Source organism: Tachyglossus aculeatus, unplaced genomic scaffold (genome assembly GCF_015852505.1).
Source record: "Tachyglossus aculeatus isolate mTacAcu1 unplaced genomic scaffold, mTacAcu1.pri SUPER_34, whole genome shotgun sequence".
NCBI lineage: Eukaryota > Metazoa > Chordata > Mammalia > Monotremata > Tachyglossidae > Tachyglossus > Tachyglossus aculeatus.
This window is the reverse complement of record NW_024044839.1, coordinates 3,217,842-3,241,637: the sequence shown is the minus strand read 5'-3', so window position 1 is coordinate 3,241,637 and position 23,796 is coordinate 3,217,842. Positions and strand designations below refer to the sequence as shown.

Sequence of the window (23,796 nt, the reverse complement as noted above, 5' to 3'; positions counted from 1 at the left end):
GCCACTTGTCAGCTGGGTGACTTTGGGCAAGTCACTTCACTTCTCTGGGCCTCAGTTCCCTCATCTGTAAAATGGGGATGAAGACTGGGAGCCCACTATCGGACAACCTCATCACCTTTTAACCTCTCGCTTAGAACAGTGCTTTGCACATAGTAAGCGCTTAACAAATACCAATATTATTATTATTATTACAGGCAAATCCGGTTGGACACAGCCCCTGTCCCACACGGGGCTCCCACTTTCAATCCCCATTTTCCAGTTGAGGTCACTGACGCCCAGAGGAGTGAAGTGACTTGCCCAGGGTCACACAGCAGACGAGGGGTGGAGCCGGATTAGAACCCAGGACCTTCGGACATGTAGGCCCGGGCTCTAGCCACTGAGTCACGGTGCGTCCTGTAATGGTGGGTCTCCTTCTGGGGGAACTTTGGATGGTTTTGATTGACTGATTGATTAATTGCTCCCTGTAAGCCGCTTCCGGGCTAAGTGAGAGGGATGAGGTGCAGCTGTTCCCCGCCCCTTTCCCCCCAAATCCCCTCCTCAATCAATCAATCAAATTTATTGAGCGCTTACTATGTGCAGAGCACTGTACTAAGCGCTTGGGAAGTCCAAGTTGGCAACGTCTAGAGACGGTCCCTACCCAACGGCGGGCTCACAGTCTAGAAGGGGGAGACAGAGAACCCAACTAAACATATTAACAAAATGAAATAAAGAGAATAGATATGTACAAGGAAAATAAAAAAATAAACAAATAAATAAAAAAATAAATCCTAAATAGAATAGATATGTACAAGGAAAAGAAATAAATAAATAAATCCCGCAAACAGCCCTGCTACAGGCCCTTCACTGCACCAAAGTGGGAAATTGCAGTGATTTTCCCCACCATTTAGCTGTCAAGATGCAGAGCCGTTTTCCTCGCCCTCCGCCTTCCCCCGTGGCTCTGGGCTTCCGCAGGCTGGGGAGGCCGAACTGGGGAAACTGAGCCCCCGGCCGCCGACTGCTGTGTGACCCCGGCCAAGTCACGCACCCTCTCTGGGCCCCAGTGGGCCACGCTCTCCGGCCCTGTATCTGGGGCCTCCTCCAGGAGGCCTTCCCAGACTGAGCCCCTTCCTTCCTCTCCCCCTCGTCCCCCTCTCCATCCCCCCATCTTACCTCCTTCCCTTCCCCACAGCACCTGTATATAAGTATATATGTTTGTACATATTTATTACTCTATTTATTTATTTATTTAACTTGTACATATCTATCATATTTATTTTATTTTGTTAGTATGTTTGGTTTTGTTCTCTGTCTCCCCCTTTTAGACTGTGAGCCCACTGTTGGGTAGGGACTGTCTCTAGATGTTGCCAATTTGTACTTCCCAAGCGCCTAGTACAGTGCTCTGCACACAGTAAGCGCTCAATAAATACAATTGATGATGGGGCATCTGCTAAGCGCTTACTACGTGCCAGGCGCTGGGGGCACGAACAGGTTCAGCTTTCCTACCTCTACTGCTCCATCTGAGCTCCGGTCTCCGAGTCTTATTTCCTATCTGCGAGTCTTATTTATTTGATTAATATGTTTTGTTTTGTTGTCCGTCTCCCCCTTCTCGACTGTGAGCCCGCTGTTGGGTCGGGACCGGCTCTAGATGTTGCCAACTTGGACTTCCCAAGCGCTTAGTACAGTGCTCTGCACACAGTAAGCGCTCAATAAATACGACTGAATGAATGAATGAACGAATGAGGGTGGGCACAGAACCTGTCCCAAACGAGGCAGTCTTAATCCTTGGTTTATAGACGGGGGTGCTGAGGCCCAGAGAATCAATCAATGGCATTTATTGAGCGCTTACTGCGTGCAGAGCACTGTACTAAGCGCTTGGGAAGTACAAGTTGGTAACATGTAGAGACGGTCCCTACCCAACAGTGGGCTCACAGTCTAAAAGGGGGAGACAGAGAACAAAACCGAACATACTAACAAAATAAAATAGAATAGATATGTACAAGTAAAATAAATAAATAAATAGAGTAATAAATATGTACAAACATATATACATATATACAGGTGCTGTGGGTTAGCTCGGCTCTACCCCAGATTAATTAATGATGGCACTTATTAAGCGATTACTATGTGCAAAGCACTGTTCTAAGCACCGGGGAGGATACAAGGCAGTGTGGCTCAATGGAAAGAGCCCGGGCTTGGGATTCAGAGGTCACGGGTTCAAATCCCCGCTCCGCCAACTGCCAGCTGTGTGACTTTGGGCAAGTCGCTTCACTTCTCTGGGCCTCAGTTCCCTCATCTGTGAAATGGGGATGAAGACTGTGAGCCCCCCGTGGGACAACCTGAGGACCTTGTATCCTCCCCAGCGCTTAGAACAGTGCTTCGCGCCTAGCAAGCGCTTAACAAATGCCATCATCATTATTATACAAGGTGATCAGGTTGTCCCATGGGGGGCTCAGTCATCATTATCATCATCATCAATTGTATTTATTGAGCGCTTACTATGTGCAGAGCACTGTACTAAGCGCTTGGGAAGTACAAATTGGCAACACACAGAGACAGTCCCTACCCAACAGTGGGCTCACAGTCTAAAAGGGGGAGACAGAGAACAAAACCAAACATACTGACAAAATAAAATAAATAGGATAGATATGTACAAGTAAAATAAATAAATAAATAGAGTCTTAATTCCTAGTTTATAGATGAGGTCACTGAGGCCCAAAGTCACCCAGCTGACAGTTGGCGGGGCCAGAATTTGAACCCGTGACCTCTGACCCCAAAGCCCGGGCTCTTGTCACTGAGCCACGCTGCTTCTGAAGGCCACGCTGGCGGGTGGCAACGTTTGGGCTGCCCAAGCGCTTAGTCCAGTGCTCTGCACACAGTAGGCGCTCAATAAATACGATTAGAACGAATGAGGGAAGGAAAGGACCGGTTGAGTCGGGTGACACCAAGAGCAGGGGGCAAAAGCACAACAGTGGCAGGTTGGCTTGTGGAGTTTTCGGAGAAAACAACACCCAGGCCTAACTCCCTCCCTCCTCCTCCTCATCCTGAGAATCAGCCCTGTTGCCATGACAACCCCCACCAACCTCAGTCTCCCCTCCTCCCTAGTGCTGCCCGCCCACCATGGAGCCACCAATGTGATGGAGAAGGGGAGGGGGCTTCCTCCAGGAAAAGAGTTGGAGGTGACCCATCCCCCCTTTGAGACCCCCGCTTCCCGACCCCAGGAGGGTGACCGGGAAGTAGGAAGGAAGGGTCCGGGCCTGGGAACATCCTGTATATATGTATATCACCTGTATATCTGTTTGTACATATTAGAGTAGTAAATATGTTACTATTTGTTAATAAATATTTATTTATTGTTGGACTGTGTCCATCCTGATTCGTTTGGATCCACCCCAGCGCTTAGTACGGTGCCTGGCACGTGGTAAGTGCTTAACAAATACCACTATTATTCTTCTTCTAGACTGTGAGCCCGCTGTTGGGTAGGGACCGTCTCTATATGTTGCCAACTTGGACTTCCCAAGCGCTTAGTACAGGGCTCTGCACACAGTAAGCGCTCAATAAATACGATTGATGATGATGATATGTTTATTTTAGTTTATTAACAAACTAACATAAATAGAATAGATATGTACAAGTAAAACAGAGTAATAATTTTACTTGCACATATCTATTCTATTTATTTTATTCTGTTAATATGTTTGGTTTTGTTCTCTGTCTCCCCCTTCTAGACTGTGAGCCCAATGTTGGGTAGGGACCGTCTCTATATGTTGCCAACTTGGACTTCCCAAGCGCTTAGTACAGTGCTCTGCACACAGTAAGCGCTCAATAAATACGATTGATGATGATGATGATATATGTTTATTTTAGTTTATTAACAAACTAACATAAATAGAATAGATATGTACAAGTAAAATAGAGTAATAATTTTACTTGTACATATCTATTCTATTTATTTTATTCTGTTAATATGTTTGGTTTTGTTCTCTGTCTCCCCCTTCTAGACTGTGAGCCCACTGTTGGGTAGGGACCGTCTCTATATGTTGCCAACTTGGACTTCCCAAGCGCTTAGTACAGTGCTCTGCACACAGTAAGCGCTCAATAAATACGATTGATGATGATGATGATATACGTTTGTACATATTAGAGTAATAAATATGTTACTATTTGTTAATAAATATTTATTAACAAACTAAAATAGAATAGATATGTACAAGTAAAATAATAAATAAAGTAATAATTTTACTTGTACATATCTATTCTATTTATTTTATTTTGTTAATATGTTTGGTTTTGTTTTCTGTCTCCCCCTTCTAGACTGTGAGCCCACTGTTGGGTAGGGACTGTCTCTAGATGTTGCCAACTTGTACTTCCCAAGCGCTTAGTACAGTGCTCTGCACACAGTAAGCGCTCAATAAATACAATTGATTGATTGATTGATTGATCCAGATTCTCATCCCTGTTCCAGCATGTGCCCGCTGGGTGACCACGGGCAGGTCGCTTCCCTGCGCCTCAGTTTCCTCCTCTGTAAAATGGGGACCATGGGCCAGTCAATTCACTTCTCCAGGCCTCAGTTCCCTCCTCTGGAAAATGGGGATTGAGACCGTGAGCCCCACGGGGGACAGGGACTGTGTCCAACCTGATTCATTTGGATCCACCCCAGCGCTTAGTATGGTGCCTGGCACATAGTAAGTGCTTAACAAATACCACTATTATTCTTCTTCTAGACTGTGAGCCCGGTGTTGGGTAGGGACTGTCTCTATATGTTGTCAACTTGTACTTCCCAAGCGCTTAGTACAGTGCTCTGCACACAGTAAGCGCTCAATAAATACGATTGATGATGATGATGATGATGTGGAGGAGCTAGCCTGCACCCCTCCTTCTGAGCAGTGGGAAAGGGGATCCCCTTTCTCTTTCCTCACACTCACCTTCTAGACTGAGCCCGTTGTCAGGTAGGGACCGTCTCTATATGTTGCCAACTTGTACATACCAAGCGCTTAGTACAGTGCTCTGCACAGTAAGCGCTCAATAAATACGACTGAATGAATGAATAAACACCATAGATTGATTAAATTATGATCACCGCTCTTCTCCCCCCTGGCCAAGAGGCAGTCCGCTTTCCAGTGTGGCACCTTCGTCATCATGATGGCATTTATTAAGCGCTTACTATGTGCCAAGCGCTAGGGAGGATACAAGGTAATCAGGCTGTCCCACGGGGGGCTCACAGTCTTAATCCCCATTTTACAGATAATAATACTAATAATAACGGTATTTGTTAAGCGCTTACTATGTGCAAAGCACCGTTCTAAGCACTGGGGCAGTTACAAGAGAAGCAGCGTGGCTCAGTGGAAAAGAGCCCGGGCTTTGGAGTCGGAGGTCATGGGTTCAAATCCCGGCTCCACCAATTGTCAGCTGGGTGACTTTGGGCAAGTCACTTCACTTCTCTGGGCCTCAGTTACCGCATCTGGAAAATGGGGATGAAGACTGTGAGCCCCCGTGGGACAACCTGATCACCTTGTACGGTGCTTTGCACATAGTAAGCGCTTAATCAATGCCATCCTTATTATTATCAGGTTGTCCCACAGGGGGCTCGCAGTTTTAATCCCCATTTTCCCGATGAGGGAACTGGGGCCCAGAGAAGCGAGGTGACTTGCCCGAAGTCACACAGCTGCCAATGGGCGGAGCCGGGATTTGAACCCATGACCTCTGACTCCAAAGCCCGGGCTCTTTCCACTGAGCCACGCTGAGGCGCAGAGAAGTGACCAGAGCCGGGCACCGCGGTGGGCGGGTTCAGGTTCGGCGTCCCCTTCCCCCCCAGGCCCCGCCATCCCTGCTCCCGCCGCCTACTCCCTAGCGGATGCCTCCGTCACGCGTGTCGGGGAAAACAAGTCGGCCGGTTGCCATGGGGACGCCAAGGCTGCAGCACAATGCAGGATGCTGGGGACACGGGAGACGGCCCAGACCCCGGGGTTGGGCCAAACTTGCCTCGGCATCCAGGACCACCACCACCAGGACGGCAGTGAGGACGACGCCACCACCGGTGGTCTCCGTCTGGGTGCCTTCTCTGCGCTAAACGCTGTGCCGAGCACTAGCGTCCACACGATCGGAGCGGGTCGGCCGGAGATGTCCCCCCCCCAAACCGGGAGGACGGTATGGGAAGCAGCAGGGCCTAGTGGATAGAGCCCGGGCCTGGGAATCTTTTAGACTGTGAGCCCACTATTGGGTAGGGACTGTCTCTGTATGTTGCCAATTTGTACTTCCCAAGCGCTTAGTACAGTGCTCTGCACATAGTAAGCACTCAATAAATACAATTGATGATGATGGTGATGGGAATCAGAAGGACCTGGGTTCTCATCCCGGCTCTGCCACCTGCCTACTGGGTGACCTTAGGCGAGTCACTTGACTTCCCCGGGCCTCAGTTCCCTCATCTGTAAAATGGGGATTGAGACGGTGAGCCCCACATGGGAGGGGGACCCGATTGGCTTGCACCCACCTAGCGCTTAGTACGGTGCCTGGCACGTACCAAATACCACAATCCTTATAATGGGGTTTTAATCCCTCATCTCCCTCCTACTTCATTCATTCATTAATTCAATCATATTTATTGAGCGCTTACTGTGTGCAGAGCACTGTACCAAGCGCAAGTTCGCAACATATAGAGACGGTCCCTACCCAACAGTGGGCTCACAGTCTCCTTCTCCTACCGGGGAAGCAGCGTGACTGAGTGGAAAGAGCCTGGGCTTTGGAGTCAGAGGCCATGGGTTCAAATCCCGGCTACGCCAATTGTCAGCTGGGTGACTTTGGGCAAGTCACTTCACTTCTCTGGGCCTGTTACCTCGTCATGGGTTCAAATCCCGGCTCTGCCAAATGTCAGCTGTGTGATTTTGGGCAAGTCACTTCACTTCTCTGGGCCTCAGATACCTCATCTGTAAAATGAGGATTAAGACTGTGAGCCCCCCATGGGACAACCTGATCATGGGCTGACCTTTGCAGGTGGCCTACTGGTCCCCAGTAGAATAATAATTAATAATAATGGTATTTAAGAGTTTATTATGTGCCAGGCACTGGGGTAGATACATTCATTCACTCAGTCGTATTTATTGAGCGCTTACTGTGCGCAGAGCACTGTACTAAGCGCTTGGGAAGTCCAAGTTGGCAACATACAGAGACGGTCCCTACCCAACAGCGGGCTCACGGTCTAGAAGATACAAGGTTATCGAGCTGTCCCACGTGGGGCTCACAGACTTCATCCCCATTTTACAGATGAGGTAACCGAGGCACAGAGAAGTGAAGTGGCCGGCCCATCGTCACACAGCAGACGAGTGGCGGAGCTGGGATCAGGGCTCTTTCCACTGAGCCACACCGCCTCCCAGTATGTGGAGCGGACTCTGGATCCTTGCAGTGGAGGTGGTGGGGGAAGGAACGGGGCGCCCCCGGAGCAGAGGGCTCGGCCCCCCCAACTTTCCAGACGGACCTCTTCCCTCCTCTGCGCTTCGGACAATAATAACGATAATCGTGATATTGGTTAAACGCTGTCTCTGAGGCAAGCGACGTTCTAAGCACCGGGGTACATACAAGCCAGTCACTTGGGTCGCACACAGCGGGACTCACGATCCAAGTAACAATAATAATAATGATGGCATTTATTAAGCTCTTACTATGTGCCAAGCACTGTTCTAAGCGCTGGGGAGGTTACAAGGTGATCAGGTTGGCCCACGGGGGACTCACAGTCTTCGTCCCCATTTTACAGATAATAATAATAATAATAATAATAATAATAATAATAATAATAATGGCATTTATCAAGCGCTTACTATGTGCAAAGCACTGTTCTCGTGGGACAACCTGATTACCTTGTATCCATCCCAGCGCTTAGAACAGTGCTTTGCACATAGTAAGCGCTTAATACCAACATTATTATTATTATTACTGGGGGAGGTGTCGCCCCCTGGTGGCCAACTTCTGCATAGCTTCTTTTTCATCATCATCATCATCATCAATCGCATTTATTGAGCGCTTACTATGTGCAGAGCACTGTACTAAGCGCTTGGGAAGTACAAATTGGCAACATATAGAGACAGTCCCTACCCAACAGTGGGCTCACAGTCTTTTTCCTCTCCCTCTCATGATATTTGTTAAGCGCTTACACTGTGCTAGGCACTGCACTAAGCGCTGGGGTAGAAACAAGCTAATCAGGTTGGAAACGGTCCCTGCCCCTCATGGGGCTCACAGTCTTCATCCCCATTTTACAGACCAGGGAACCGAGGCCCAGGGACGTGACTTGACTTACCCCCCGGGTCACACGGCAGACAGACGGCGGAGCCGGGATGAGAACCCAGATCCCCTTTGACTCTCGGGCCCGTGTCCTATCCGCTTGGGTCAAGCTGCTTCCCAATGTACACATCTTTAAATTACATAGGATAAATTACTTTTTTATTGGTCTTAACATCCATCTCCCCCTCTAGACTGTAAGCTCATTATGGGCAGGGAACACTGTCTGCCCACTCTTTTGTATTTTACTCTCCCAAGCAATTAGTTCAGTGATCTGTACATATTAAGCGCGCGGTAAATACCACCGACTGATTGAAAAGGCCCAACTAGGGGCAGAGAGATTGTTCCCGCTCTTGTTCTCTCTCAGAGCACCAATTCTCCCCAGGGAAAACATGCCTTGGACACCTGGAGATGGTGGGTGTCCGGTAAAGGGGGAGATTTTAGTTCTATTGCTTCTCCACCAACATGGCACGCCTCTGCCTCAGGGCTGCTGGGCTGACAGGACGGTCTTCCAACATGGCACCCCTCTCCCTCAGTACTGCTGGGCTGACAGGACGAGTCCACCAATATGGCACCCCTCTCCCTCAGGACTGCCGGGCTGACGGGACGGGTCTTCCAGCACAGCACGGCACCCCTCTCCCTCTGTACTGCTGGGTTGACAGGACAGATCTACCAACACGGCGCCCCTCTCCCTCAGTACTGCTGGGTTGACAGGATGAGTCCACCAATATGGCACCCCCTCCCCTCAGTACTGCTGGGCTGACAGGACGGGTCTACCAACACGGCGCCCCTCTCCTTCAGGACTGCTGGGCTGACAAGATGGGTCTACCAACACGGCGCCCCTCTCCCTCAGGACTGCTGGGTTGACAGGATGGGCCTACCAACATGGTGCCCCTCTTCCTCAGTACTGCTGGGCTGACAGGACGAGTCCACCAATATGGCACCTCTCTCCCCTCAGTACTGCTGGGTTGACAGGACGGGTCTACCAACACGGCGCCTCTCTCCCTCAGTACTGCTGGGCTGACAGGACGAGTCTACCAATACGGCACCCCTCTCCCTCAGTACCGCTGGGTTGACAGAACGCGTCTACCAACACGGTGCCCCTCTCCTTCAGGACTGCTGGGCTGACAGGACGGGTCTACCAACACGGCACCCCTCTCCCTCAGGACTGCTGGCCTGACAGGACGAGTCCACCAACACGGCGCCCCTCTCCCTCAGTACTGCTGGGCTGACAGGACGAGTCCACCAATACGGCACCCCTCTCCCTCAGTACTGCTGGGCTGACAGGTCTACCAACACGGCGCCCCTCTCCTTCAGGACTGCTGGGCTGACAGGATGGGTCTACCAACACGGCACCCCTCTCCCTCAGGACTGCTGGGTTGACAGGATGGGTCTACCAACATGGTGCCCCTCTCCCTCACTACTGCTGGGCTGAGAGGATGAGTCCACCAATATGGCACCCCTCTCCCTCAGGACTGCCGGGCTGACGGGACGGGTCTTCCAGCACGGCACGGCACCCCTCTCCCTCTGTACTGCTCGGCTGACAGGATGAGTCCACCAAAACGGCGCCCCTCTCCCTCAGTACTGCTGGGCTGACAGGACGAGTCCACCAATACGGCACCCCTCTCCCTCAGGACCGCTGGGTTGACAGGACGGGTCTACCAACACGGCGCCCCTCTTCCTCAGTACTGCTGGGTTGACAGGACAGGTCTACCAACATGGCACCCTTCTCCCTCAGTACTGTTGGGCTGACAGGACGGGTCTACCAACACAGCGGCCCTCTCCCTCAGGACTACTGCTGGGTTGACAGGACAGGTCTACCAACACGGCGCCCCTCTCCCTCAGTACTGCTGGGCTGACAGGACAAGTCCACCAATATGGCACCCCTCTCCTTCAGGACTGCTGGGTTGACAGGACGGGTCCTCCAACACAGCACCCCTCTCCCTCAGTACTGCTGGGCTGACAGGACGGGTCTACCAACACGGCGCCCCTCTCCCTCAGTACTGTCGGGCTGACAGGACGGGTCTACCAACACGGTGCCCCTCTTCCTCAGGACTACTGCTGGGTTGACAGGACGGGTCTACCAACACGGCGCCCCTCTCCCTCAGTACTGCTGGGCTGACAGGATGAGTCCACCAATATGGCACCCCTCTCCCTCAGGACCGCCGGGTTGACAGGACGGGTCTGCCAACACGGCGCCCCTCTCCCTCAGGGCCTCTGGGCCGGCAGGCCAGACTCCTCTCCCCCACTTTTCACACTGTCCCATCGTGGGCTGTCCAAAGATGAGCCTGCCCCGGTGGGAAGTGAGCAGGAAGGAGTTCCTCGGACGCTGTGAGGGCCGGGGCACGTTCACAACAATGGGGCCGCTTCCCACGTCCGTAGTGCCACCGGCCCCCGGCCCCCGGCCGCCGTCGCCACTGTCCCGACGGCTGATCGGTTCCCCGAGAGAAAGCGGAGAGATAGCTGGGCTCCTGGGGGGGGTCACGGGGGAGACCCCTAGGGTGGCCGAAACTTTGAAGAAAGAAGTGTCAGCCGAGAAGGAAGTCCTCGGAGAAAAGGCTGGCTTCACCCAGGGAAACGCCAAGAGGGCCCCCGAAGAGCCGGAGGTCGGGGAGGGTCCGTTCCACCTCGAGAGGCCCGGCCGCTTGGAAAGTCACGGTTTAATCCGGAGGCGAGAGGGTCGGCGCGGCCCGCGGCGCCTTCGGACTTTAAATAGGACCGGAGGGGACGATGGGAGAAAAGAGAAGCTCTAGAAAACGATCTTGATACAAGAGTGAGAAACGTGACCCCGCTGGCCACCCCTGCCGGGAAGGGCGACGGGAGGCAGGGCCAAACCCACCCCTCCGGGCTCACAGTCCGTGGGGAAACTGCCGGCGGGGGTTGCCGGGAGGTCTGAGATTAAGATGCCGCCACCAGTTCTGGCTGCCTTGGCCTAATCTTGACCGGGGCTTTTTCTGCGGAGGAAAGAAACAGACCGGTTACATCCCCGCAAAGGAGCTCCGGACGGATGGAGATACCCCGATTTTGAGGTCCGGCTGGCGGAGGGAAGCCGTCCCCCCGACTCCCGCACCCCGGTGGGGCCCGGATCTCTCGGCAGCGGGCACAGATGCCCGTTTGCCCCCCGGCCTTGTGAAAGGCCTGTAGGTGTGAGGAGGGGGCGAACCCAAGCTCTCCATTCCAACGGGCTGCCTCCCTAATCCGTAAGGAGGAGATCTGACTTATCACGCACTGGCACGTTTTCCGGCCGAGCCAAGGTGCTATACAAGAGAAGGGGAGAGAACTCCTGGCCACTCAGAGAGGCCAGAGCTGACTGTTCCCCAACATACTTAAAAAAATAATAACGGCAATAATAATAATAACTGCGACATCTGTCAAGACACCATACTTGGGGTAGATATAGGATAATCAGGCCCCACACAGTAAGAAGGAGGACAAGTAATGAATCCCCATTTTGCAGCTGCGGGAACTGAGGCGCAGAAGTGAAGTGACTTGCCCAAGGTCACCCAGCAGACAAGCGGCGGAGCCGGGATGAGAACCCAAGTCCTCTGATTCCCGGGCCCGAGCTCTTTCCGCTCGACGGCACTGCTTTTTTCATTCGTTCAATCGTATTTATTGAGCGCTTACTGTGTGCAGAGCACTGTACTAAGCACTTGGGCAGTACAAGTCAGCAACATATAGAGACGGTCCCTACCCAACAATGGGCTTTTTTGAGGGTATTTGTGAAGGGCTTACTATTTTGAGGGTATTTGTTAAGCGCTTACTATGTGCCAGGCACCGTAGCACGAAATCAACCGAGCACCAGGCGGGCCGGGGGCCTGGGGAGCTCGAGGCCTCCATCGGGCACTTGTCAGTTGTATTTATTGAGCACTTACTGTGTGCTTGCCCATCCGCCAAGCTAGCTCTCTTCCTCCCTTCAAGGCCCTGCTGAGAGCTCACCTCCTCCAGGAGGCCTTCCCAGACTGAGCCCCTTCCTTCCTGTCCCCCTCTCCATCCCCCCATCTTACTTCCCTCCCTTCCCCACAGCACCTGTATATATGTATATATGGTTGCACATATTTATTACTCTATTTATTTATTTCACTTGTACATTTCTATCCTATTTATTTTATTTTGTTGGTATGTTTGGTTTTGTTCTCTGTCTCCCCCTTTTAGACTGTGAGCCCACTGTTGGGTAGGGACTGTCTCTATACGTTGCCAATTTGTACTTCCCAAGCGCTTAGTACAGTGCTCTGCACGTAGTAAGCGCTCAATAAATACGATTGATGATGATGATGATGATGCAGAGCACCGGACTGAGTGCTTGGGAGAGTCCAATAGAACAGACGGACACATTCCCATAACGTTACGGCAGACGACCACTCTGGGGAAGGTAAAGGAAGGTGCTAAAGAAACGGGCCAAGTTGCTGAACGGGCCGGGCCGGGCGGGGAGTGGTCGCCGGCCAGTGGGACGGTCCGGAGGGGAGAGAGGAGTTCGGCGAGGCCGGACCGAAGGGAAGATCATCAGGCCCAAATCGCGGGTTCGGGGAGGCCTCCGGACGCTGCGATGGGACTTTCCCACGGTGGGTCTCGGGCCCCTGCCGGCCCGTGGCTGCCGGAGAGGCCCACCCACGGCACCAGCGGTCAGCCGGCCCCACCTCCCCTCCCGCCGGCCCGGCCACCGGCGACGGCAATCGGCTCACGGTCCACGGGGAGGCTCGTCTGACGCCGGCCGGGCCGGGTCTGCCCCGCGTGATCACGCCCTGCCGCGTCGGCCAGCTGCCCGCCGCTCTGGGCCCCGGAAGGGCCCCGGCGCTGGAGGGCGGAGGCCCGAGGAGAAATTAATAATAATAATAATAATAATGGCGTTTGTTAAGCGCTTACTATGTGCAAAGCACTGTTCTAAGCGCTGGGGGGGATACAAGGTGATCAGGTTGTCCCACGTGGGGCTCACAGTCATAATCCCCATTTTCCAGAAGAGGTAACTGAGGCTCAGAGAAGTTAAGTGACTTGCCCACGGTCACACAGCAGACATTTGGCGGAGCCGGGATTCAAACCCATGACCTCTGACTCCAAAGCCCAGGCTCTTTCCACTGAGCTGCTTCTCTAGCCACAGAGAAGCTTCTCTAGCCACAGAGAAGCCACAGAGAAATTACCTGGGGTCTGGACGGGGGGCGGCTCCACGGGGACGTCGGGCAGGTGGACTTGTTCCTGGGGGGGACACAACACAGGGAAAAGGCTCAGGGATCCAGCCTCCGTCCAATCCGGGAATGTTGCCGTCGGGGGCCTGTCAACCTGTCATTTCTCCGCCCGCTCCCGGCCCCCTGCCGCTCCATCAGCTCCCCCCGTCGCCTCTCCATGCCCCGAGCCCCTCTCCCTTCCCGGCTCCGGCATCCCCACAGCCCCATCCGTCAATCAATCAATCAATCACTCGTATTTACTGAGCGCTTACTATGTGCAGAGCACTGTACCAAGCGCTTGGGAAGTACAAATTGGACCCCGCAAGCTCTTCACTTCTAGACTGTGAGCCCACTTTCGGGTAGGGACCGTCTCTATATGTTGCCAACTTGTACTTCCCAAGCGCTTAGTACAGTGCTCTGCACACAGTAAGCGCTCAATAAATACGATTGATTGACTGATTCACTTCCTCCACCAGCGGTTCAGCGGGGCTCCGGGGACCACCACCTTTGGCTCAGTAGAAAGAGCCCGGGCTTTGGAGTCAGTGGTCACGGGTTCAAATCCCGGCTCTACCAATTGTCAGCTGGGTGACTCTGGGCAAGTCACTTCACTTCTCTGGGCCTCCGGTACCTCATCTGGAAAATGGGGACTAAGACTGTGAGCCCCACGTGGGACAACCTGATCACCTTGTATCCCCCTCAGTGCTTAGAACAGTGCTTTGCACATAGTAAGCACTTAATAAATGCCGTCTTTCTGGGGCTAGGTCAGAGGTCAGGGTGGGTGCCAGCTTCCTGCCCAGCCCGGCCTGCTCTCAAGGAGCACTTCGGGGAGGTGATGCCAGCTGTACGGCTCACAAGGTAGTATGTGGAGGAGGGATGGGGGGGACACACAGGGGATATCATCATCATCATCAATCGCATTTATTGAGCGCTTACTATGTGCAGAGCACTGTACTAAGCGCTTGGGAAGTACAAATTGGCAACATATAGAGACAGTCCCTACCCAACAGTGGGCTCACGGTGGGGGGGCCCGGCTCCCAGGCTGGCGGGGCACGGAGCGGGCCTGGGGCCTCTGGGCATGACTGTGACCCCACTGTTGGGTAGGGACTGTCTCCATATGATTCCAACTTGTACTCCCAAGCGCCTAGTACAGTACTCTGCACACAGTAAGCGCTCAATAAATATGATTGATTGATTGATTGACTGCTCCCCGGAAGCGGCAGCCAGACTGGCCTCACCTGAGTGATTTCATTCAGCTCCTCTAAGATGGCGTCTTCGTCCTCTTGAGTGAAGCTGCCGGCCAACAGCTCGTCTATTTGCTGAAAGGCAGGCGGGAAAGAGTCGGTGTCACAAGGGCCGCCAGCCCGTGCCGCCCCCCGTAACCGGCATCCATTTGGTTTTAAGGGGGCCCGGGGTGAGGAAGATGGTTGCCCAGGTGAACACCACCACCCGTCTGGGAAGTCCCCGCCAACTCCGAAGGGCGGAAGGCTCGAGGCCGAGAATCCAGCCCCGCTCACCCTCAGGTCCGCCCGGGGCCTAACCGTTTCCTATCACCATCAATCATATTTATTGAGTGCTTACTGTGTGCAGAGCACTGTACTAAGCGCTTGGGAAGTACAAATTGGCAACATAATGCCAGGGGGGCCCGCCCCCCCCCCCCCCCACTCACGACAGGACGCTAGCCCGATGTTTCCGACCCCAAGCCGGTGGATGGAGGGGGTCTCCTCAGCCCCAGAGGGGTCAGACGCCTCCAGGCCGGCGGGGCGGGAAGGACTGGGGCGCTCCGAAGGGACACCCACCCTCTGGTACTCCACGGCGTCGTGGGTTTCGTCCATTATCCTTTCCACTTCTTCTAACGACATCACCTGGGGGAGGAAGGTTTCCACAAGTTAAAACTCCAGAATCCCTTGTGGCGCCGGGAGGAACCCATCCCTTTCCTCTTAAAGGCATCAGTTGAGCGCTCACTATATGTCAAACACTCTTCGAAGCGCTCAGGTAGGTACGAGTTAATTCGGCCGGATACGGTCTCTGTCCCACACAGGGCTCACAGTCTATGTACGAGGGGTGACAGGGATTTAATCCCCGTTTTGCCGTTGAGGAAACTGAGGCCCAGGGAAGTTAAGTGACTTTCCCACAGTCACAAAAGCAGGCAGAGCCGGGACTGGAACCCAGGTCCTCTGGAAGCTCCAGGACGAAGCAGCGTGGCTCAGTGGGAAGAGCTTTGGAGTCAGAGGTCATGGGTTCAAATCCCGGCTCCGCCAACTGTCAGCTGGGTGACTTTGGGCAAGTCACTTCACTTCCCTGGGCCTCAGTTCCCTCATCTGGAAAATGGGGATGAAGACTGTGAGCCCCCTTTGGGACAAGCTGATCACCTTGTAACCTCCGCAGCGCTCAGAACAGTGCTCTGCACATAGTAAGCGCTTAATAAATGCCATTATTATTATTATTATTATTATTATTATTATTATTACAAATACTATTGGTCTCTCCCAAGCGCTCAATACAGAGCACTCCACTGACGTGCTCAGAGGCTGCTTCTGACGGATGAGATCCGTGTGAACTTCTGACGGATGAGATCCGTGTGAACATCTGACAGGATGGTGACATTTACTAACAACGATGGCATTTGTTAAGCGCTTACTATGTGTCAAGCACTGTTCTGAACTCTGGAGTAGATACAAGCTAATCAGGTTGGACACAGCCCCTGTCCAACATGGGGCTCACAGTCTTCATCCCTGCTTTACAGATGAGGGAATTGGGGCCCAGAGAAGTGAAGTGACTTGCCCAAGATCACACAGAAGACAGATCGGGGAAGCAGCATCGCTTAATGGAAAGAGCCCGGGTTCGGGAGGCAGAGGTCGTGGGTTCTAATCCTGCCTCCGCCACTTGTCTGCTGTGTGACCCTGGGCAAGCCGCTTCACTTCTCTGGACCTCATCTGGAAAATGGGGATTAAAACTGTGAGCCCCATGTGGGACAAACTGATGACCTTGTATCATCTACCCCAGTGCTCGGCACATAGTAAGCGCTTAACAAATACCATCATCACCATCATCATCATCAATCGTATTTATTGAGCGCTTACTATGTGCAGAGCACTGTACAAAGCGCTTGGGAAGTACAGATTGGTAACATATAGAGACAGTCCCTACCCAACAGTGGGCTCACAGTCTAAAAGGGGGAGAGATCACTACTGTCATGATCGTTACTATTATTCCAAGTGCTTAGAAGAGTGCCCAGTGCTTAGAACAGTACTTGGCACATAGTAAGCGCTTCACAAACACCATCACTATTATTATTAGGTTTAAGAGAGGCCCCCGGCTTGCAACGTTGCCGCCCGCCCGGCCCACAGCGCAAGGGCAGCTGGGACGCACCTGATGCATCTTGGTCAGACACTCGTTCCCGATCTTCAGGCCTTCGATCACCTTCATTTCAATTTGGGCGAATTCGATGTTTTGAACCTGGAGAGGAAAGAGAAATTATTATTTTTATTGTAAGAGGCGCTCCCCCCGATGCCCATCGTGCTCAAATCAGACCGGGGTCTGGGGCGCTGGTGAGGAAACGGGATACAGTCACATGGGCCTCAGTGACCTCATCTATATCTGTATATATCTGTAATTTATTGTTTTATCTATTTGTATTAATGTCTGTCTCCCCCTTCTAGACCGTGAGCTCGTCGTTGGGTAGGGACTGTCTCTATAGGTTTCCAACTTGTATATATCTGTAATTTATTGTTTTATCTATTTGTATTAATGTCTGTCTCCCCCTTCTAGACCATGAGCTCGCTGTTGGGTAGGGACTGTCTCTATATGTTTCCAACTTGTATATATCTGTAATTTATTGTTTTACCTATTTGTATTAATGTCTGCCTCCCCCTTCTAGACCGTGAGCTCGTCGTTGGGTAGGGACTGTCTCTATATGTTTCCAACTTGTATATCTGTAATTTATTGTTTTATCTATTTGTATTAATGTCTGTCTCCCCCTTCTAGACCGTGAGCTCGTCATTGGGTAGGGACTGTCTCTATATGTTTCCAACTTGTATATCTGTAATTTATTGTTTTATCTGTTTGTATTAATGTCTGTCTCCCCCTTCTAGACCGTGAGCTTGCCGTTGGGTAGGGACTGTCTCTATATGTTTCCAACTTGTATATATCTGTAATTTATTGTTTTATCTATTTGTATTAATGTCTGTCTCCCCCTTCTAGACCGTGAGCTCGCTGTTGGGTAGGGACTGTCTCTATATGTTTCCAACTTGTATATATCTGTAATTTATTGTTTTATCTATTTGTATTAATGTCTGCCTCCCCCTTCTAGACCGTGAGCTCGTTGTTGGGTAGGGACTGTCTCTATATGTTTCCAACTTGTATATATCTGTAATTTATTGTTTTATCTATTTGTATTAATGTCTGTCTCCCCCTTCTAGACCGTGAGCTTGCTGTTGGGTAGGGACTGTCTCTATATGTTTCCAACTTGTATATATCTGTAATTTATTGTTTTATCTATTTGTATTAATGTCTGTCTGCCCCTTCTAGACTGTGAGCTCGTTGTTGGGTAGGGACCGTCCCTAGATGTTGCCAACTTGGACTTCGCAAGCGCTTAGTATGGTGCTCCGCACACAGTAATCAATCAATCAATCAATCGTATTTATTGAGGCGTTTACTGTGTGCAAAGCACTGTACTAAGCACTTGGGAAGTCCAAGTTGGCAACATATAGAGACAGTCCCTACCCAACAGTGGGCTCACAGTCTAAAAGGGGGAGACAGAGAACAAAACCAAACATACTAACAAAATAAAATAAATAGAATAGATATGTACAAGTAAAATAAAGAAATAGAGTAATAAATATCTACAAACATATATACATATATACAGGTGCTGTGGGGAAGGGAAGGAGGTAAGATGGGGGGATGGAGAGGGGGACGAGGGGGAGATAGATGCAATTGAATGAATGACCCTCCTCGGGGGCACCTGGGGGCCGGGCCAATGGTGGGGAGGGGAGAGAGGGGGCACCCGATCAATCAATCAATCAATCGTATTTATTGAGCGCTTACTGTGTGCAGAGCACTGTACTAAGCGCTTGGGAAGTACAAGCTGGCAACATATAGAGACAGTCCCTACCCAACAGTGGGCTCACAGTCTAGAAGGGGGAGACAAAGAACAAAACCAAACATACTAACAAAATAAAATAAATAGAATAGATAGGTACAAGTAAAATAAATAAATAGAGTAATAAATATGTACAAACATACATATATACAGGTGCTGTGGGGAAGGGAAGGAGGTAAGATGGGGGGATGGAGAGGGGGACGAGGGGGAGAGGAAGGAAGGGGCTCAGTGTGGGAAGGCCTCCTGGAGGAGGTGAGCTCTCAGTAGGGCCTTGAAGGGAGGAAGAGAGCGAGCTTGGCGGATGGGCAGAGGGAGGCCATTCCAGGCCCGGGGGAGGACGTGGGACTGGGGTCAATGGTGGGACAGGAAGGCTGAGTAAGTGCGAATGAGGTTGTCGTTAAGGTAACTTGGTGATAACAAGGGCCTTTTTCCCGGGGTGGGTGGCGGGGAGTCAGTCAGGACTGGACAGGGAAGGGGAGTTGGGGGGCACTATAAGGAAGGTCGCTTAAATGGGGGGGGGAGGTACAAGCAAGGTACACCCGATTGGTACAAGCAAGCAAGTGCTTGGCAAACGCCAACATCAATATAACGCTAATTAATAATGACGGCACACGTTCAGCGCCGACTATGTGCCAAGCACCGTTCTAAGCACTCTGGGAGATACAAGTTCATCAGGACGCACCCAGTTCCACATGGGGCTCCAGCCTAAGTAGGAGGGAGTAGGACTGAATCCCCATTTTCCGGACGAGGGAACCGAGGGCCGGAGCAGCGAGGCGACTTGCCCCCAGGTCACGCGGCGGAGAGAAGGGGGAGCCGGGATGAGAAGCCGGGCCCTTCTGACTCCGGGCCCGGGCTCTAGCCTCCGCTCTAGCCTCTACAGACTGTGAGCCCACTGTTGGGTAGGGACTGTCTCTATATGTTGCCAATTTGTACTTCCCAAGCGCTTAGTACAGTGCTCTGCACACAGTAAGCGCTCAATAAATACGATTGATGATGATGATGATCATTATGACGGCTGTCCCCGACGGTGCCTACCATGGACTCCAGGTTGGTGATCTGGTTCTCCGTCTTGTCCAGGAGCTGTTCCCGGTATCGCTTCTTCTTCAGCAGCAGTTTGGCCCTTCTGCGGATGGAAGGAAGGAAGGAAGGTTTAGGACAAATACTAAGTTCTGTAGCCCTCCCACCGCTTAGTACAGTGCCTGGCACATAGTAAGCACTTAAATATTATTATTTCTCTCTCCCTGTGTGTCCAACTCTGTCTAGCCTTTTGTATCTCTCCTTCCCTATGTCTCGCTCTCCCTCTGTGTTTGTGTATCTTTTATCTCTTTCCCTCACCGTGCGGGTGTCTCTCCTCCTCTACGTCTCTCTCCCCCTGGGTTTGTGTCGTTATCTCTTTAATAATAATAATAATAGTGATGGCATTTATTAAGCGCTTACTATGTCCAAAGCACTGTTCTAAGCGCTGGGGAGGTTACAAGGTGATCAGGTTGTCCCACGGGGCGGTCTCACAGTCTTAATCCCCATTTTACAGATGAGGGAACTGAGGCCTAGAGAAGTGAAGTGACTTGCCCCAAGTCACACAGCTGACTTGGCAGAATTGAATTGGTGGAGCCAGGATTTGAACCCATGACCTCTGACTCCAAAGCCGGGGCTCTTTCCACTGAGCCAGGCTGCCTCTCTTTCCCCTCTCTGTCTTGCTGTCTCTCCCTCTTCACCGTGCCTCTATTTCCACCTTCAATCAATCATATTTCAATCAGTGGTATTCACTCAGCGCTTACTGTGTGCAGAGCACTGTACTGAGTGCTTGGAAGAGGACAATAATGCCCTCCCTCCCCACATCCGCCAAGCTAGCTCTCTTCCTCCCTTCAAGGCCCTACTGAGAGCTCACCTCCTCCAGGAGGCCTTCCCACACTCAGCCCCCTCCTTCCTCTCCCCCTCGTCCTCCATCTCCCCCCCTCCTTACCTCCTTCCCTTCCCCACAGCTCCTGTATATATGTTTGTATGGATTTATTACTCTATTTATTGATTTATTTTACTTGTACATATCTATTCTATTTATTTTATTTTGTTAATATGTTTTGTTTCCTTCTCTGTCTCCCCCTTCTAGACTGTGTTGGGTAGGGACCGTCTCTACGTGTTGCCAACTTGTACTTCCCAAGTGCTTAGTACAGTGCTCTGCACACGGTAAGCGCTCAATAAATACGATTGATTGATTGATTGACAATACAACAGAGTTGGCAAACACTTGCCTATCATTCTCCCCCTCTCCAATTCTGTGTTTTTTTTTCCCTTTCTCTCTCTCCCTCCCTGTGCGTCTCGCCTTCTCTCCCCCCACTTGTCTCTCTCTCTGTCTGAGTCTCTGTCCGAGTCCCATCCCGACTCACTCTTTCTTGCCCTCGTGAAGGAGCCGGCGGGCGATCTCCCGCTCCCTCTGCAGCTGCTGGGTGATCCTCTTCTGGTACTGCCTCAGTCTGTCCCGCTGCTGCTTCAGTTGCTACGAGAGACCGAAGAAAAACGGGGGGTCAGCGGGGCTCCGGGGTCACCGCTCGGAGTCATCACCGCCCCCCGGCCGGGGACTGACTTTGAGTTAATGGTGAGACATCCAAGGAGAGTTGTCTTGAAGGCAGGGGGAAATGTGAGACTGCAGGGATCAGGGTTGGGGATGGAGATTTGGGAATCACCAAACGAATGGGTTCTCCACTGGAGTGGGTGTAGATGGAGAAGAGGGAGACTCAGAACTGAACTTTGAGGGACCCCCACAGTTAGGGGGTGGGAGGCGGAGGAGGAGCCGCGAAAGACACTGAGGATGAGCGGCCAGAGGAACAGGCGGAGAACCAAGAGAGGACGGTGTCAGGGAAGCCGAGGTTGGATAGCGTTTCCGGGAGAAAGGGGCGGTCGACTGCGTCGAAGACAGCCGAGCGGTTGAGGAGGATTAGGACGGAACAGAGGCCGTTGGATTTGTCAAGAAGGAGATCAGTGGTGACCTTTGAGAGGGCGGTTTCTCAGTTTCCCCATCAATAAAAACGGGGATAAGAGCCCCGCTCTCTCTCTAACTGTGAGTAGCGTGTGGGACAGGCATATTTCCTTGTATCCTCGAGAAGCAGCGTGGCCTCAGTGGGTAGAACTGGGAATCAGAGGCCCTGGATTCTAATCCCGGCTCCTCCACTCGTCAGCTGGGCGACTTTGGGGAAGTCGCTTTACTTTCGTTCATTCATTCAGTCGTATTTACTGAGCGCTTACTGTGGGCAGAGCGCTTGGGAAGTCCAAGTTGGCAACATATAGAGACGGTCCCTACCCAAGAGTGGGCTCACAGTCTAGAACGGGGGGGACAGACAACAAAGCAAAACATGTTAACAAAATAAAATAAATAGAATAAATATGTACAAATAAAATAGAGTAATAAATCTGTACAAACATATATACATATATACAGGTAATGTGGGGAGGGGAAGGAGGTAAGGCGGGGGAATGGGGAGGGGGAGGCTTACTGTGTGCAGAGCGCCATATTAAGTGCTTAGGAAGTATATGTTGGCAACCTATAGAGATGGTCCCTACCCAACAGCGGGCTCACAGTCTAGAAGGGGGAGACAGACAACAAAGTAAAACATATTAACAAAATAAAATAAATAGAATAAACATGTACAAATAAAATAAATAGAGTAATAAATCAGTACAAACATATATACGTATAGACAGGTGCTGTGGGGAGGGGAAGGAGGTCTTTTAGACTGTGAGCCCACTGTTGGGTGGGGACTGTCTCTATATGTTGCCGACTTGTACTTCCCAAGCGCTTAGTACAGTGCTCTGCACATGGTAAGCGCTCAATAAATATGACTGATTGATTGAGGTGAGGTGGTGGGGTTGGGGAGAGGAAGGAGGGGGCTTCTCTGGGTTTCAGTTCTTTCCTCTGCAAAATGGAAAGTCAATCCCTGTTCTCCCTCATATTTAGGCGGGGAGTTCCAAGTGGGGCCTAATTATTTTGTCTCTACTCCAGCACTCAGTACAATCATTAACAAGTACCACCATTATTATTACTACCACCCCAACGTCTAGTACAGTGCTTGACATATCCTAGGTATCCTATTGCGTCAGAGGTCACGGGTTCAAATCCCGGCTCCGCCAATTGTCAGCTGGGTGACTTTGGACAAGTCATTTCACTTCTCCGGGCCTCAGTTACCTCATCTGGAAAACGGGGATGAAGACTGTGAGCCCCACGTGGGACAACCTGATCACCTTGTATCCTCCCCAGCGCTTAGAACGGTGCTTTGCACATAGTAAGCACTTAATAAATGCCATTATTATTATTATTATTTAACAAATGCCACAACTAGTATGCCACGAGTAGGGGCATGGCTCAGTGGAAAGAGCCTGGGCTTTGGAGTCAGAGGCCATGGGTTCCAATCCCGGCTCCGCCAATTGTCAGCTGGGTGACTTTGGGCAAGTCACTTCACCATCATCAATCGTATTTATTGAGCGCTTACTGTGTGCAGAGCACTGTACTAAGCGCTTGGGAAGTACAAATTGGTCACCACGCTTCTCTGGGCCTTAGTTTCCTCAGCTGTAAAATGGGGATGAACACTGTGAGCCCCACGTGGGACAACCTGATCACCCCGTATCCTCCCCAGCGCTTACAGCAGTGCTTTGCACATAGTAAGCGCTTAACAAATACCATCATTATTATTATTATTAATTAGTATCCTCATCCCAGTGCTTGGCACCTTGGCACATGCCCTTATTATTATGAAGGGGCGGATCCGGGGTTAAGAACCGCAGCCCACTTGGTGCCAGGCCCGGCCCACCGACGGGGCCGCAGGCGCCGGTCCTGTCAGGCGGCGGGCGCGGGGGATTCTGGGAGCCGGGACCGGTCTGCTCCGGTCCGGTCCGGTCAGGGGAGGCCTAGTGACCGTGTGTGTGTGTGTGTGTGTGTGTGTGTCCGTGTGTCCCGCCACCCACCAGCACGGCCTTGTCCTGCTCCGTCACCCGGCTCTGCTTCTTGCGCCCGAACAGGTTGCCCATGGCGACGTGACGGTCAGTTGTCCGGCCCAGGCCCGGCCTGCTCCCTTCACACTTCCGGCGGCCGCCCGGGCCCGCCCTCCCCCTACGGCGCCTGCGCAACGACCGCACCTCAAGCTCCGCCCCCAGAGCCACGCCCTCCCGCTACGGCGCATGCGCAGTGGAACCCCCCCCCCCGCCTCGCCTCCTACCGCCTCGGCGCCGGCGCAGAGACCGCCCCTTCAAGCTCCGCCCCCTCCCGAACCACACCCACCAGCTACGGCGCCTGCGCACAAAGCGTCC

At 52.0% G+C, this 23,796-nt stretch overlaps 1 protein-coding gene across 1 annotated transcript; it reads right to left on the bottom strand.

Moving 5' to 3' along the window:
- Positions 1–10,308: 10,308 nt before the first annotated feature.
- On the bottom strand, positions 10,309–23,581 carry CHMP6 (charged multivesicular body protein 6). The gene is made up of 8 exons (XM_038742024.1): positions 23,455–23,581; positions 20,886–20,995; positions 19,537–19,624; positions 16,770–16,856; positions 15,197–15,262; positions 14,636–14,716; positions 13,377–13,431; positions 10,309–11,198 (listed from the first exon to the last, which is right to left on the bottom strand). The coding sequence occupies exons 1-8, from the start codon at positions 23,515–23,517 to the stop codon at positions 11,143–11,145; spliced, it is 606 nt and encodes a 201-aa protein (XP_038597952.1). The 5' UTR covers positions 23,518–23,581; the 3' UTR covers positions 10,309–11,142.
- Positions 23,582–23,796: the final 215 nt, after the last annotated feature.

What these genes read in the sequence shown, in the direction of transcription:
- CHMP6 (XM_038742024.1), bottom strand. Translation starts at nt 23,517, where the DNA reads ATGGGCAACCTGTTCGGGCGCAAGAAGCAGAGCCGGGTGACGGAGCAG. An exon ending in CTTCACGAGGGCAAGAAAGA is followed by an intron (nt 19,625 to 20,885) that starts GTGAGTCGGGAT and finishes TTCCATCCGCAG; the next exon opens with AAGGGCCAAACTGCTGCTGA. An exon ending in GTCTGACCAAGATGCATCAG is followed by an intron (nt 15,263 to 16,769) that starts GTGCGTCCCAGC and finishes TTCCTCCCCCAG; the next exon opens with GTGATGTCGTTAGAAGAAGT.